Below are 17,591 nucleotides of genomic sequence, written 5' to 3' on the forward strand. Positions count from 1 at the left end.
TCATGAGGTGACTTCCGAGGGTAAAAAGAACAGGAGGACTTGTGGCACCTTAGAGACTAACACATTTATTAGAGCATAAGCTTTCGTGAGCTACAGCTCACTTCATCGGATGCATTTGGTAGAAAAAACCACTGCACCTCTTCCCCGGGCCTGCATGCCTGTCGCCACCCAGCACCAATGGGCTTTGCCTAGCTCATTGATTTGCTGCTGGACGGGGCCCCGTTCCTGGCACAGAGCCTGGAGCCCAGGCAGGCTGCTTTCATCCTCACCAGGGGCACTTCCTTGGGACCACGTTGGGCCACCCTGTGGCTGCGCCTCCTCCCACCCACAGATTCCCAAGGGCCCCTCCCAGGCCCGGCACAAGGACTCCTGGTGCAGAGGTCATGGGGCAGGCGGTGGGTGCTTCGGGCGATGTCAGAGCAGCCCTGACACATCACGCAGCCTTCCCCCATCTCACTGAACCGCTGGTCCACTGCCAGCGGCGGGCTGGATGCTTCGGCCTTTACCAAGATGGCCGCGGCGCCATCTACCCTACGCGGAGCCATCTTGGTAAAGGTAAGTGGTAGCGGAAGCCAGGCTCCTGCCTATTCGCGATGGCGCAGGGAGGCGGCGGTAGCGGGTCCTGCGAGCTCCCGGAGCTCTACGGCGGGGGCGTCGGGTAGGTGATGGCTCCCGGGAGGGGGAGCCGGGCCGCCGGCGCCGCGCAGGCGCCACCATGGTGAGGAGCAGGGCGCTGTGGAGCTGCTGCCTGGAGCTCTGGGCGCTGCCTTCAGCGGCTGGTTTGTCAGGGAGGAGGCAGCAGCCGCGTAACGGCCCCTGCCGGGGAGTCGCGGCGCAGCCGGGGGAGAGGAGCCGCCGCCGCCCCGCCATGGAGGAGGGGGACGACGGGAGCGCCCGGCCGCAGCCCGAGCGGTGAGGAGAGCCCCGCCCGGGGTCTCGCTGCGCTGCGGGCCCCTGCTCAAATGGGCGCAGCTGCTGGGAGAGGGGGCGTGGGACCGACATTGGTGGGGACTCGCCCCCCAGCTCCTTTAGCCCCCGGCTCTAGGGCTCACTTCGGACACCAAGTGCCCAGGGCAGACCCTGCGCTTTGGAAAGGCAGCGACGTGCGTTGGGTGGCCCGCCTCCCCTGCCCCCCCTTCTGCCTCCCCTGCCCCCCCTTCTGCCTCCCCTGCTCGCTGCAGCGTTTCAGTTCAGGCGCTTGCTCAAGCAGCGGGGGGGGGAGGGTTTTAAAACCGGTCACCACGAAGCACTGACTGTCCGAGCTTGTGTCCCCCCCCCCCCAGCAGCAGAAGTTAGTCCAATAGGAGAGAGATTACCTCCCCCCCCCTAACTTTCCTGAACCACCTTTAGCGTGTGCCCTGCTTAGACAGCATCTTGTTCAGAATCTGCACAGAATCTTGGTCGGTCTCTCTTGCTACCCTGAAAGTTAAGAAATCAGGGGTAGGGGGCTTGAGGGAAGAAGGCAGAAGAGCCAGCGTATGGTGGTTTTTAGAGGGGTTTTGTGTGTGTGTGTGTGGTTTTTTTGGTTTAAAAAAACCCGTTCAAAATAACTTACTCGTTCTTGCAGCTTGTGTGGGCGAACCTTGTACTACTGGAGTAGATGACGATAGGCGATCTATAGGATTTGCCGCTGTGTCAATGAGTAAATGAGTTGTTTCCTGCTGATGTCCCCCCCCCCAAAAAAAAAAAAAAAGTTAGAGATGTTTAAGACCTACTGAGTCACTTAAATCCATCTCCTTGCCAGAACATGGTTTACTACAATGTGTTTTCAAGTGCTTTGTCCATTCTGGTTTTCTATATGATTTTGCTGTTAGTTCTGTCTAGTACAGAAAGCCAGCTCCTTAGGAGAAACTGAAATGGATTGCATCTAAAAAAGATACTGCCGATTCTGTGTTAGTGAAAAATCTTGATTAGACCACATATTAGTATGCCATTTTTTAAAAAAAAAATTGGGACCAAGAGTCCTATCTATGGCTGGTGAATGAAATCCTGGAAGAGCAGGTCCTGTTTTCTCAGTTGCTATAGTTTTATTCTTCTTTTTCATTGACATGGTAATATGCTGCAGCGTCATTCAGAAAAACATGTTATATAATCTCCTAAAAACATTTGTGTACCTCACAGTATTGTCATTTTATTCAACATTTTTGCTATTAAAAAGAAGCATTGTAAACAGAAACCTTTTATTCTTTCTTTTGTAGAATTCAGATGTGAAGTTGAAAAATATCAATAAAGTGTCTTAATATAGTCTGTTTAACCAAATAATCTGGATGATTAGTAACTATCTAAAGTACAGATTTAAGCAAAGTATTTGTCAAACGTGATTAACTGTATGCTACTAAACTCTTTTTAAACAATAGCAGGAAATAAGTTTTCATGTGATAACTTGAAATCAATGAAATGTGATTCTAATACATTACTCTGCCCCTCAGCAAACAGAAAATCTATTTTTTTTTTTAAATGGGCTAGCAGACACAGCAGCACAGGCAAGAAAGTGCTCTTTGTTCATATCTTTTATTTTGTTCTAAACAAGATTGACTGACTAATTTCATATTGGGATAAGGCAATGACTGGCCTTTAGAGTCTTTTTCTTAATAGACTTCTGAGAGCTGTCTTAACATTTTTGTCTAATAGATCATCAGTTAAGGGTAAAGTTTGGGGATTGATTTATTGAACAGATGAGATGCTCAGTAAAAAGTCTTGTATCAGAAATGAGCCATAAGTGAAATACCTGATATGCATATGTACTGAAATTGTCTGAAATCCAAACACCTGATATTAATCTTAGTGCCTGAAGGTGTAAAAACCTAATTTGACTTTCCTTGGAATATAATCTTTACATTCAGAACCACTGTCAGAGTATGAAAAAGTGGAAGGGAAGATCAGAGACATAAGAATGTAAGGAGGTGGGATGGAGTAGAACTGCAGAAAGGGAAATAATGGTTAAATGTGCTATGGGCTTTGTCTGATGGATTTCAACCTAGTTTAAATAAAGCAAAAGGCATGTACTGCAGATGAATAAGCAACAGCCTTCACAAAATTTTTGATATCCTAATACAACTGTTGGATATTGGTAGCTAGCTAGACTTTCTGGAATTGCCTAGAGAGAAATCTAGTGTTCTAGCACTTCTCCATACATAGTAAGCTAAGTGACTGAGCCTCCATCCCAGAATCACTTTTAGATTCTTGCCCTTTCTGCAACTGGTTAGGAGATTGTTTTGGCTGGGATTAATAAACACCAGGTGCTGCAATAACAGTTAGTACCTTCATGCATAACACCTGCTGTAACTGTTTTCTGTTTTGTTCTGGTCTTCTATAAAATCATTCTTGGTCTTGTGTTTTCATTATTTTGTTTTTGTTAACAAATGTTAGTGAGAAGCTCTGTAGTATGGTTGGAGTACCACTGAATTTTAGCAGGGTCCCAGTTCTAATCCCCACAGCTCACAGTATGGCCTTGGTAAATCACTTGGCCATCTTGGCCCAGATCCACAAAGCTGTTTAGGCACCTAACTTCCATTAGGAAATAGCTTTGTTGGTCTGGTGCGTGTGCCTAAATGTAGTTGCAGGAATTGGGCAAAAAGAAGGATTTCACTAAAAAACATATGCTGCATTTTATCTGAATTTTCTTGGAGAAATAAATTACGGGAATAACAAGCAAATATTTATATTTCTTTGTGCTAAAGAAGCACATAAAATATGCCAGTGCTCTACAAATATATAGGAGGTATAGTCTTGGCCGTGAATAGCATATAATAAAATAAAAAGGACAAAGCTACACAATAGAAATGGACTAACACTACAGAGGCTACAGAAAGATTTGGATAAATCAAAAAAAGAATAAGGTGAAGGGGCTATCCAGATAGATACAGTATTAGGACATGTGCCATCATTTCCCTGCCTAGAGAATAGGCTGATAGGGTACAGTACATTTAAGGAGTACTTGCGGCACTTCATCCGATGAAGTGAGCTGTAGCTCACAAAAGCTTATGCTCAAATAAATTTGTTAGTCTCTAAGGTGCCACAAGTACTCCTTTTCTTTTTGCGAATACAGACTAACATGGCTGCTACTCTGAAAAAAGTACATTTAAGAAGTCACATAGTCTACTGTATTAAAGAATAATAGTAAGATGTTGGCATGAACATAAGAACATAATGGCCATACTGGGTCAGGCCAAAGGTCCCTTCAGCCCAGTATCCTGTCTACTGACGGTGGCCAATGCTAGGTGCCCCAGAGGGAGTGAACCTAACAGGTAATGATCATATTTAACTCTCTCCTGCCATCTATCTCCACCCTCTGACAAACAGAGGCTAGGCACAGCATTCCTTACCCATCCTGGCTAATAGTCATTGATTGACTTAATCTCCCATGAATTTATCCAGTTCTCTTTTAAACCCTGTTATAGTCTTAGCCTTCACAACATCCTCAGGCAAGGAGTTCCACAGGCTGACTGTGTGCTGTGTGGAAAAACTTCCTTTTATTTGTTTTAAACCTGCTTCCCATTAATTTCATTTGGTGGCCCCTAGTTCTTATATTATGAAGGAACAAGTAAATAACTTTTCCTTATTCACTTTCTCCACACTACTCTTGATTTTATATCCCCCCCCTTAGTCTCCTCTTTTCCAAGATGAAAAGTCCTAGCCTCTTTAATCTCTCCTCATATGGGACCCGTTCCAAACCCCTAATCATTTTAGTTGCCCTTTTCTGAACCTTTTCTAATGCCAGTGTATCTTTTTTGAGATGAGGAGACCACATCTGTACGCAGTATTCAAGATGTGGGTGTACTATGGATTTATATAAGGGGAATAAGATATTCTCCATCTTATTCTCTATCCATTTTTTAATGATTCCTAGCATCCCATTTGCTTTTTTGACTGCCGCTGCACACTGCGTGGTCGTCTTCAGAGAACTATCCACGATGACTCCAAGATCTTTTTCCCGATTAGTTGTAGCTAAATTAGCCCCCATCGTATTATATGTCTAGTTGGGGTTGTTTTTTCCAGTGTGCATTACTTTACATTTATCCACATTACATTTCATTTGCCATTTTGTTGCCCGATCCAATCACTTAGTTTTGTGAGATCTTTTTGAAGTTCTTCACAGTCTGCTTTGGTCTTAACTAACTTGAGCAGTTTAGTATCATCTGCAGACTTTGCCACCTCACTGTTTACCCCTTTCATGTATGAAAAGATTTTTGTTATTGGGGGTAAATTATTATAGCTGGAGCTCGTAGCACCTTCTATACTTAAAGTTGCCTGACGCTTCCTTGTTTTCAGTTGCTTATGTCCCATGCTGGGGGTCTGAGTGTGTGTATGTGATTCAGCCTAAATACTTCCGCCATTTCCAAGAATTAGATTAGGGAAAAATACATTGTTTGACCATGTGAAATAAATAATTGGTTTCGTTTGCCTTGGTGTTAGTGATGTGCCTTTGTTGTCTCTGTGGAAAAAGTGCTACTCCTCAGCTCAATGATGTTAACCAAACCATACTGAGGGTCCTACTGGAGTGAATGAAGAACAGTCCTGATTTGGAGTGATAGACACAGTGAAAATGGCAGGTTTGGTTAGGAAGGGGCAATGGACTGTGGTGTTCCCAGTTCCAGTTGGAATCTTTATCTTTTTGGGAGCAGAGTTATAGTTGTGCAGCATGTGAAATGTCATTTCATGTCTACATTTCTTGGGGTTTTTTTTATCATTGTGACTTGTTTTAAATGTGATGCTCCTGTAACGGAGAAGTGGGAGATCCTTATCTCTGCATTTACTAGCTTTTTGCTGAGTTTCAGAAATTAAACTGTCATGTTCAGGAAGATTATGAGGAGTACAGAGCACTGTTGAGCAACTGCTAGTGTAACTCTCATGAAAAATTTGTATGTGATTTTTTTGAATGGTTACACTGGAGAAAAGACAGCATAGTGAAACTATAATGATAAAAGAAATGGATGGATTTCTTCTGGGGGAAAAAGGCAAAATTGGTTGTACTTGGATGCAAATGTGATTAAGAGGTTATATGGTAGAAGTATGTAAAGTAGCTAATGTTTTTTATAAAATTAACTGTGACCTATTTGAGTTAGTTGGACAAAACAGAATTAGGGGACAGGTTAAAATTAAGAGAGAACATGTCAGAAGAATTTAAGGAGGTATATTGTAGAGAGAAGTGAAGAGGTGGAATTGGACTTCAAACTGAAGTGGTGGAGTCTACTAGATCTAAATATTAAATGTATGTTGTCATTCAATTTTTGCTTATATACGTTAATGATTGAAGGAAAATTAGCTATTCCCAGCCATAAAACTGACTGCTCTTACAAACTCTGATAGATGGAGGGCTTTTTCTTCCTCTGATTATCTATGGGAGAGGTTTGTATGGTAGTGTTTTGTCCTCTTTTGTCAAAAAAAAATAAAAAAAAAAGATTTTTTTAAGGCATAAAAATATAAATTAGAGATGGCAATTGCAGAGTTAGACATAAAAGATCTGAAGTTAAACATAAATGGACTGCTTCTGCTCCTATATTGCTGTATAACTATACCTGTAGACCTAGGTTACAGCACTTTCCAAGACACTGTTCTATAACAATGTTTTCTGTTCACAGTGATAAGAAAAAAAGTTAGAATGTAACAGAAAGCTATACACTAACCTGGTTCATTTTATACTGTAGATGGAGCTCTTAATCCCATTTCATCTGGGATAGAACCATTTATTTTCTAATCTCATCTAATTAACCTAAAAAGTTAATCGAGCAACCATTAATACAAACTGAGGTACCTTCAGTTATCTTAGTACCTTCATGGCACCCTGTAAATTCACAACTTTTTGTATTTATTTAGATTTTTAATTAGATAAAGCCTAGTTAAGTAAAAGGTCTGGGCACCCTGACATCACATTATATATAATAATCATTAAATAAAAATAAAAATAAAACCATGTGAGTTGGGTAATCAAATAATACAAGTAGGCATTTAATATATGTTTATGCACCATTAAAGTTTGACAGTTAAAACTACTAAAATCTGCAGTCCTGGAAAGATTTATGTTTGTATTTAATTATATTCACATGAGTAATTCTGTTGACTTCAGTGGGACTGCTCATATGTGTAAGTCTCTGTAGGCCCTGGGGCCAGAGTCAGGAAATTTAAAAATTCAGGGCCAGATCTTACTATTTGATCTGTATGGACTGACTTTTATGCCCATATAGAGCACTATTGATTTTATTGGGACTCCATGCTGGTACAAGGGTTCATATATGCGGATCGATTCCAGCAGCAATGATAGTTTAGCTGGTCTATGTTGCTCATGTGTACTGTTTTCTATTTGTATTTTTCTGGTTAAATTTAAATCATTATTAAAACATAGTTTTAGTAAAACACATTAATCTACATATTTAGGACTGAACTTTGGCTTGACTGCATCAGGGTGTAAAGGACTATACTCCCTTGTGCAAGCTACACAGTGAGCATAAGGAAACAGACTCAGGGAAGGGAACCAGAACTGCTGCACCCTCTCCTCTATGCGCTGGTGGGCAAGAGGGAACAGAATTGGTATAGCCTTGGCTCTTCAATCCTCACCCCCAGCATGCCACCCAGCATAGCTGCACTGGGGGAAGTATGCTGTGTTGGATCCTGCTCCTTTTTAAAGCAAGAGGGAGATCAGGAGGCAGATTGAGTCAGAATCACTATTCTGTAAAAGCGGCAAAGAGTCCTGTGGCACCTTATAGACTAACAGACGTATTGGAGCATAAGCTTTCGTGGGTGAATACCCACTTCGTCGGATGCATGTAGTGGAAATTTCCAGAGGCAGGTATAAATATGCAAGCAAGAATCAGGCTAGGGATACAAGGTTAGTTCAATTAGAGAGGATGAGGCCCTCTTCTAGCAGTTGAGGTGTCAACACCAAGGGAGGAGAAACTGCTTTTGTAGTTGGCTAGCCGTTCACAGTCTCTTTAGCTGATTCACCATCAGCTCAGGATTAAATATTCTGCCCTTTAGAATGGGTAGATCATAGTGACAATCTAGGTCTTAGGCAGAAAAATAGAAAATACTCCATATGTGCAATGAGTTAATGTTGCTATAAGAACCTTAACTCTGAATTTCCTGACTTTTTGTGGCTTTTAAATGTTACTTTAGCATTCATTAATATTTTTTTTATTCAAAACAAAATGGTCAGTGCTTAATAATGTTAGCATTTAAATGGTCCCAATTAGACATTAAAATTAATATACTTTAAGTTCCTAGTACAGTAACTTAATGTTCCCTATACAGTATATAATAACAAAGAAAAAAGAAAATAGCTTCTGGCCAATATGTTTTCTGGTGCACATTTATTTTGACAATAAACGTCAGAAATTCATGTTGTTCATATGAATGAAACAGATGTAGATGTAAACAATTTGTAGCCTCTTCCTTTGCATGCCTTAACGATATATATTCAGTACTTATAAAATTTCCTGAAATCAACTCAGTTACTCTTGTTTTACAGTGTTCATAGTGGAACACGATTGTTTTAATGTCAAAACACTGTGTTTCCCATCCACACTAGGAAACCAGAATGATATGCTTCAAAGTATGACAGAAAATTGTGTGGTAGGTTCTTCAGACATTGTGATACGGACATAAGGGCACCATACACATTTTCTCACTAGTCAGTAAAATATGAAATAGCTTAAGTACATCATTTTGTAATGTTTTTTTCTCCCCTTTTGTGCAGTTTTAAAATGGAACAGTCCAACACACTAAAAGAATCCTTTGAAGATCGGTTAGTTCCACAGCTTGAGGCAAAATCATAAGGCTAGGAGTGTTCAGCCAATCTGCTGTTCTGATTGGTTTGAACAGCCTCAAGTGCTTTATAATGAAAGTTTAACTGCATTCATAATCATCTAATCTCAAACTATCCATTAGTTGCCCTAAGCAATTTCAGTGCTAAAGAACAATGAAAGAAAAGAACACTATGAGTAAAATCTAGCTGGCAATGACTATCGATAGTTAAGATTGCAGGGGGCATTTCTTTCCACACTCTCTAATGTTTGCAAATAAATTCCTTTTCAATTGAAAATGTTCATGCTTAGGCTCAGCCCAAAGGTATGTTTTGTTTTGTTTTTTTTGTGTTGGTGGAATGCTTAAAGGAAAGCTGCTGAATTATATGTTTCCTGGCACAAAGGTGGTAGAACTCCCTCAGCTCGGATGTTTTGGGCCCACTAGGGCAGTGGTAGTGGGGTAGAGAACAAGCAGGCCCCTTACTGGCTATTGTGTGCCATTTCTCTCAGTTTCTGTGTAATGCCAGGTGCCTCAGAGGGAATGAATAGAACAGGTAATCATCAAGTGATCCATCCTCTATCACCCATTCCCAGCTTCTGGCAAACAGAAGCTAGGGACAACATCCCTGCCCATGCTGGCTAATAGCCATTGATGCACCTATCCTCCATGAACAAATCTAGTCCTTTTTTGAATCCTGTTATAGTCAAAAGTTTAAATTGGATTGGTGCATAAGATCTAGAGAACGGGAGCCCTGCTCTCAAATTAAATCTTTTGGGGCCCAACTAATTAATGCTCCACTCCTTCAGATGTTAGCATGTCCAGAGGAAGTGTGTATGTGGAGGTGAGTTGTACCTGAATGCAGTATGGTAGTGGATGGGGAGGACGTTTTTATCTACATGGAAGAATGCAAGCGATAGTAAGAGAGATTCCATGTTCTGTTGCCTGTATTCTCCTGACTGAAGTTAAAAGAAACACTTTCACACTTGAAACTTTTGTAATGTTTAAAATTGCATTTTTAAGAAGAAATAGTGATGACAATGTGTATTTGTAATTTTTCACTTCTATATTTCTAAGATCCACTTGAAAAAGGTGTGAGGTAAAATCCATTTTAACATTTTACTGAGCACTTCACTATTGTTTTCCTAAAAGTTAATGGTTAATTCCAATATGAAATTACACCATATGCATTTTCAGCTGTTTATCAGCTTTGAACTTGGCTTGCAAAATTGATCCAACACCTAATAGCTCAAAGACTAAATGTGAGGCCAAAATACACAGGTTCTCCAAACCATGCCCCTCCTGAGCCACAACCCCTCTTGACTGGTATGTCCCTTCCACCCCCTTACTGCTTTGGCCTGAAAACCTTGGTATATTGCTGGATGAACTGAGTCCCAAATAAATGCTGGGCCACCACAACATATTTATCAATTAATATTGCCCCTGTCTTCCCTCTGAGGGTATGTCTACACTGGAATAAAAGACCCGAGGCATGTCCACAGCTGGCCAGGGGTCAGCTGAATCGGGTTTGCAGGGTTTGGGCTAAGGGACTAAATACTGCTGTATAGACGTTCAGGCTTCGGCTGAGATCCAGGCTCTGGGACCCTCTCTCCTCGCAGGGTCCCAGAGCTTGGGCTGGAAGCTAAACCCAGATGTCCTACACAGCAATTTTTCAGCCCGGCAGCCTGAACCTCAGTCAGCTGACCTGGGCCAGCTGTGGGTGTTTAATTGCTGTGTAGACATAGCCCTAGAATCCTCTCTTGGCAGAGTGTGAATGGGGCTCCTTCACACAGATTTCTCTGCTAGGTTGGCTGGAGACCGACCCCTCTCAAAAACACCTCTCCAGTATTCCCTGCTCTAGGGATGAGGTTGGCAACTTCTCCAGGGCATTCCTCATTTTAAGATGTCCTGGAGGCCCGGGCTCCCGTGTATAACAGCAGTGGCAGCTTTCTACTCTCTACGCCCCCTGCAGTGTCAGAACTGGAGTTCTCTCTCTAAACTCAGGAAGACATCACTACATTGATTACACTTGGTTTACAATGAATGTTTTCTTTGCAAGCATAAAGGCTAGGAACTTAATTTTTTAAAACAGAATCTTTACTTCTGCAGAAGCTATTGGCACTTGCCTGAGAGATTTCTGCTCAACTATGTGAGTGGATTTTTCAAACCCTGCTTCAAACATATTTCTTTTCTAAAGAAAGCTTTTCATCAGACCTTAGCAAGGATCTTTTTATAGGTCACTTTTCCACAAACTGATGATGATTAATTTTTTTATGACTAAATGCACCTGGCAATTAAAATATTTCTTAATTTAAAAAAGCCCTTCTGCTCTGTTTTAAATGTTCATAGCAGTCAAACAGTATTTGCATCCCTTTTGTGCTTTTGCAAAAAGAAAAGGAGTACTTGTGGCACCTTAGAGACTAACAAATTTATTAGAGCATAAGCTTTCGTGAGCTACAGCTCACTTCATCGGATGCATTTGTGCTTTTGAAATATATCACGTTTGCCTACTGGCATGTGGTTTTGGATGTAAGACAACTTGTATGAGTAAAGCATTCAGGATTTGATTAATGTTTTGCATATATAAGGGCAGATTCTTCACTTTCGTTTAAAAGGGTCAAGCATACAAGATTACCTGTGCAAGTCTACAATTGCAGGATGTCTACACAGGATTTTTTTTAAAGTCTGTTCATTGCTTCCCCACACACAGATAGGATTTAACAGAAGGCTGGTTGGTTGCAACATCTAGCTCACTTATACATATTGACAGACAATCCAATGGTTTAAAATAATAATAGGGGATTGTTTGGTGCTAGAAAAATAAAATTGCCCCCAAGGTGAGCTCTAGAAGGTGGGAGGAAGTGTTGACTCATCCCTGATTGAGTACTTTGTAATATTCAAGATATAGATACCAAATTTCAGATTTAGAAGCTTTTTTGTTTAGAATACCAAGAACCTCTGTAGACAAATAACCTGCCAGGTTTTATTTTAAGCCAAAAGTTGAAGCATGCTGGATTTTTAAAAAATGTTTCTCTTTACATTAAGAAAAAAAAATTAGCTTTCGTTTGCTGTACTCTAAGCAGTATCAAAACTGCTGTATAGAGCAAAATTGCTGCATTTCAGACAAACTGGGTTATATCCATTACATATTTCCAAGAGAAACATAAATTAAGAAGCAAGAGAGAGACTTTCAAGGAATATACAGTTAAGAGAATACTTGACTAGATTAACTGTTTCTAAATTTGTAGTTTTCTTTATGTATGTAAAAAGGTTAAATATTCAGTCAGTTCTGGCTGATATGGTCTGTACTCCCCTCAAATGCTTATGGAATGCTAATGAAAGCTGTGTAGGTGCATCAAGTGGAAAACATATTGGCAGATGGATAAATGCAGTGCCTTAAATGCCTTGGCACCCATTTTGTTGTCAGTTCAACCATTCCCTCTTCCCTTACACTGATAATTTGTTTCAATATAAAAATTTCAGAGCAGGATCAAATGTGTATTTGAGCAAAAATCAAACTCACTCATTTGAGAGATGAATGCAATAGATAAATTAAAACTTTTAAAAATGCCTCAGATGCTTTTGGAGCTCTTTTAATGTAAAATTACTTCATAGATTCCAAAGCCAGATAGGACCCTTATGATAATGTAGTCTTTCCTACTGTACAACACAGATCATAGGACTTCCCTGAATTAACTCCTGTTTGAATTAGAGCGTATTATTTTTTAAAAAATCCAGTCTTGACTTAAAAATTTCCAGTGATGGAGAATCCACTACAATCCTTAGTAAATTGTTCTAATGGTTAATTATAGTCACCTTTAAAAATTTGCTGCTTATTTCTAGTCTGAATTTGTCTAGCTTCAACTTTCACCCATGGCATCTTGTAATACCTTTGTTTGCTAGATTGAAGAGCCCTGTTATCAAATTTCTGTTCCCCTTGTAGGTACTTACAGACTGTGATCAAGTCATCCCTTAGCTTGTAGTAACAATGGTAGTATGTTGACTTTACAGTAGCTTATGTGGACCACAGTCATTATGTATTTGAATAAGAAAATTGAAATGGGTGGTTTATTGAAATGGTAACTGATTCAATTTACTGGGATTAAGTACCTAAATTACTAGAATTTGATACTTTACCTTTGCATACCGTCTTTTAGCAATTTTTCAGATGTGGGTTTTATGCTGTTTGTTTGCATGCTTTAATTAAAAAATGATATGTAATTAAAACTTCTGACTTGGCATGTAGTCCTCTGTGAGGAATTTTTTTAAAAAATGGTTATCCCTGAATGCAAACAGCAGCATGTATACTGCATAGTTCAGTACCTGGAAAGACATACTGTGTAACTGCATATATCTGCACACAACCCTTAATTCTCCTTTGTGCTCCCTTCATTCTTCTATATACCACAGTCCTGCATACTTTTCTAGAGTGGCGGGCATAGTTTCAGAATGCACACAATTTGAATTAAATGTTATATAATGATTTAATATACAAATGCATTTACTGGACTATATGATTGTTAATTAGCAAATGTACAAACTGGGTGATCTTTCTAAAGCCACAAGAAAATTAATGCAAAGAAACTTAATTTAATCCAACATTATAGTTGAGATTTTACACAGTTAAAAGCCAATGGCATAAAGCTGCCCTGCTGTGGATGTATGGAGATATTTTTGCTACCATATGATGTTGTCTTTAATGCCTTAATAGTCTATGTCTGTGGAAGATGGCAGAGTAATGATTGATGTGGGAACCATCTGTGTATCTCGAACCCTTATCATCTATGTCATCTATGTCATGTCACAGGTAAGCAATCTCGCTAATTTTCAAATGGCTGTTCCTATAGCAGGAAAAGAGGAATCTACCTCTAAAGTCAGAGCTCCACCAATGCATAAATTTTTGATGGGTTGTAGTAACATTAAATTCCTTTTGTCTGTGTATAAAATCTCAGCTGTAGTGGTACACTAACAGATTTTTATATTTAATTGTACAAGGGCAGAGTAAATTCTAGCCACTTGGGTACTTGAAAATCATTTTGTCAAAGGAACAACACGTCTCTTAACTAATTTGACTAAAACCAAGTTAAGTACAATGGAGAAATTTTTATTTTAAATTGCTTGTGAGTGGCCTTATTAAAACCATCCTTTTGAAACTGATCCTTGAGCACATAAAGTTTGGAAATCCAGTTAATGTACAAGTATATCTCTAATGGATACCTGAGGTCAAGTTTGATTATTGGGTGAAAAGTTTATGTAGTCCAGAATGTGTGGAGGACTTGTTCCATATCACTAAATAGCACAATTCCCAGCCTATGTGTAGGAATGGAGCCATGCAAGCATGGAGCCCCTTCAGCTCACCGGTGCTGTTGTGAGCGTTGTAAACACCTCACGCATTATACTGCAGTATGTGCAGAATCTGGCTAAGAGAGGGCAGCACTAGGACGATTGTGAGGAGGACATAGACACAGACGTTTCTGAAAGCATGGGATGTGCAATTGGGACATTATGGCGGCAGTGGGGCGCTGGTTGATACAGTGGAACGCCGATTCTGGGCCTGGCAAACAAGCACAGACTGGTGTTGCATAGTGTTGCAGGTATGGGATGATTCCCAGTGGCTGTGAAACTTTTGCATGCATCAGGTCACTTTCCTGGAACTCTGTGAGTTCCTTTCCCCCACCCTGAAGCACAGGAATACCAAGATGAGCTGCCCTGACAGTTGAGAAGAGAGTGGCTATTTTGGCACCGTATCATCTTGCCAGCCAGTACATAAACCGCAAGGGGTACTTCTCAATGGTGCTGCGTGCACTGGTGGATCACAACGAACGTTTCACCGACATCAACATGGGATGGGCAGGAAAGGTGCATGACGCATCTTTAGGAACTCCAGGCTGTTTGAGCAGCTGCAAGAAGGGACTTACTTCCCAGACCAGAAAATTACAGTTGGGAATGTTGAAATGCCAATAGTTATCCTTGGAGACCCAGCCTACCCCTTGCTCCCATGGCTCATGAAGCCATACACAGGCAGCCTGGACAGTAGTAAGGAGCAGTTCAACTATAGGCTGAGCAAGTGCAGAATGGTGGTAGAATGTGCCTTTGGACGTTTAGTAGTTCGCTGGCACTGTTTGCTGACTGGGTTCGACCTCAGCGCAACCAATATTCCCATTGTTATTACTGCTTTCTGTGTGCTCCATAATATCTGTGAGAATAAGGGGGAGATTGAGGCAAATTGCCTGGCTGCCAATTTTGAACAGCCAGACACCAGAGCGATTAGAAGCGCACAGGTAGGTGCGCTGCGCATCAGAGAGGCTTTGAAAACCAGTTTCATGACTGGCCAGGCTGCAGTGTGACAGTTGTGTGTGTTTGTCCTTGATGCAAACCCGCCCCTTTGTTGATTTTAATTCCTTATAAGCCAACCACCCTACCCCCTTTGATCACAGCTGGCAAAGGAAATAAAGTCACTATTGTTTTGAAATCGTGCATTCTTTGTTTCTTAATTTTTTTTTTTTTAAAGGGAGATAACTGATAAGGTAGCCCGGGTGGGGTGGGGGAGGAGGGAAGAACAAGGGAACATTACAAATCAAAACTGTTTGAAGGACAGCCTTTTGTTGCTTGGGCCATCCTCTGGAGTGGAGTGGCTGGGTGCCGGTAGCCTCCTCCCCTTCACCCCCACTCTCCCCTCCCCCCCGTGTTCTTGGGCATCTGGGTGAGGAGGATATGGAACTTGGGGAGGAGGGCAGGCGGTTGTACAGTGGATACAGTGGCAGTCTGTGCTGTTGTTGGCTTTCCTGCAGCTCCACCAGATGCCTGAGCATGACGGTTTGCTCCCCCATTAGCCTCAGCATTGCATCCTGCCTCTTCTCATCACACTCACTTAATGCTTTCCTGGACTCTGCCACTGAATGCCTCCATGCATTAAGCTGTGCCCTATCAGTGCAGGAGGACTGCATGAGCTTGGAAAACATGTCATCGCGAGTGCGGTTTTTTTTTGTCTTCTAATCTGCAATAACCTCAGGGATGGAGATGATAGGGGAAGCATAGAAACGTTTGTACCTGCAACGGGATAAAAAGGGAGAGTAAAATTTAAGACAATACATTTCTGAGAACAAAACTGAGACTTTCACAGTGAATCAAGCAATTCATAGCAGACAGCACATGTGCTTTAGGTACAAGGTCGTATTTTCCCTTTTATATTGACTGCCTGCCAGCATGGTGACACATCACACACGACTGGGCAACAGAATTCGGTTTCCAGGCAGCCATGGTAAGCCAAAGGGTACGCGGGTTTGGCTTCTAACGCTTTCATAGCATATGGGAATGTTTTCAAACTGCAGCGTCCTCCTTTCCCATAGCAAGCAATGCCAGTTGGGTTTGCCATTTAAAAGGAGGGGCTGTGGTTTTCGGGTGGATGTGCAGCGCACACCTTTGCCTACCCCTCCGCGTGGCTATTTGGGATGATCCCTTCACCCCTCCCCCCGCCGCTTGGCTATGGGATGATCCCTTTTAGCCAAGCGCAAACAACCCAGCATGAACGGGGTCCTTTTACCCTTACAAAAAATCTCCTATTTCAACCAAGTAACCATGAATGATATCACTCTTCTGAGGCTAACACAGAAAGATAAAGACCGGATGTTGCTTGAATGCGACCAAAACCCAGGACTATTTGCTGCCATGCTTTGTGCTGCAGTGATTCCAGACTACTTTCTACTGGCTTGGCGTAGTAAAGTGTCCTACCATGGAGGACAAAATAAGGCAGCCTTCTACAAAGGCTTTCAGAGAACCTCCAGGAGAGCTTCATGGAGATGTCCCTGGAGGATTCCTGCTCCATCCCCAGACACGTTAACAGACTTTTCCAGTAGCTGTACAGGCCGCAAATGCATCCCAAGTCTTCAGGGAAAATCAAACATTAAATACTATTGCTTTTAAACTGTGTACTGTAGTTACAAATGTGCACTCACCAAAGGTGCCTTCTCCGGCTTCAGGGTCGGGGATCCCGTCTTGGGAGGGTATTGGCTCCAGGGTGACGAAAAGGTCCTGGCTGCTGGGGAGAACGGATTCACCGCTTGCCTGCTGCGCATTCTCCTGCTCCTCCTTCCTCATCCACAAAATTCTCCTCTATGTTGTGTGAGACTCTCCCCTTGCAGGTGTCTACGGACAGTGGTGGGGTAGTGGTAGGGTCCCCCCCCCAGAATGCCATGCAGCTATCATAGAAGCGGCATGTATGGGGCTCTGACCCAGAGCGACCGTTTGCCTCCTTTGTCTTTTGGTAGGCTTCCCTTAGCTCCTTGACGTTCACACGGCACTGCTGTGTGTCCCTGTTATAACTTCTGTCCATCATGCCCTGTGTGATTTTTGTCATATAAATTAGCATTTCTTCCTTTTGATCGAAGTTCTGCTTGCACAGGTTCTTCTCCCCATACAGCAGTCAGATCCAGTGTCTCCCTTTCGGTCCATGCTGGAGCTCGTTTGCAATAGTGGGGGGACTGCACGGTCACCTGTGCTGCTGAGCTTGCCACGCTGACCAAACAGGAAATGAAATGCAAACTTTCCCGGGGCTTTTCCTGTGTGCCTGGCTAGTGCATTGGAGTTCAAAGTCCTGTCCAGAGCAGTCACATTGGAGCACTCTGGGATACCTCCTGGAGGCCAATACCATCGAATTGTGTCTGCACTACCCCAAATTTGAGCCCGCAAGGTCGATTTTAGTGCTACTCCCCTCACCGGGGAGGAGTACAGAAGTCAATTTTAAGAGCCCTTTAGGTCGACGGAACGGGGTTGCTTGTGTAGATGCATTCATTATAAAATCTACCTAACATGGCTAAATTTGACCTAACTTTGTAGTAAGAAGAAAAGGAGTACTT

The 17,591-nt window shown here is 42.0% G+C and overlaps 1 protein-coding gene across 5 annotated transcripts in view; it reads left to right on the forward strand.

Moving 5' to 3' along the window:
- The first annotated feature begins 497 nt into the window (after nucleotides 1-497).
- NAPEPLD (N-acyl phosphatidylethanolamine phospholipase D) overlaps nucleotides 498-17,591 on the forward strand; it is a 32,208-nt gene continuing 15,114 nt past the window's right edge. The window contains exon 1 of one of the 5 annotated variants that reach the window (XM_038394416.2): nucleotides 498-912. In XM_038394416.2, coding sequence (XP_038250344.2) covers nucleotides 716-912 — 197 coding nt within the window. In that variant the 5' untranslated portion in view covers nucleotides 498-715. Of the gene's footprint in view, nucleotides 913-13,446; nucleotides 13,544-17,591 lie in introns of those variants that run through there. The other 4 variants (XM_038394436.2, XM_038394454.2, XM_043497485.1 and 1 more) reach the window with 4 other exon arrangements.

This window comes from Dermochelys coriacea, chromosome 1 (genome assembly GCF_009764565.3).
Source record: "Dermochelys coriacea isolate rDerCor1 chromosome 1, rDerCor1.pri.v4, whole genome shotgun sequence".
Taxonomy (NCBI): Eukaryota; Metazoa; Chordata; order Testudines; family Dermochelyidae; genus Dermochelys; species Dermochelys coriacea.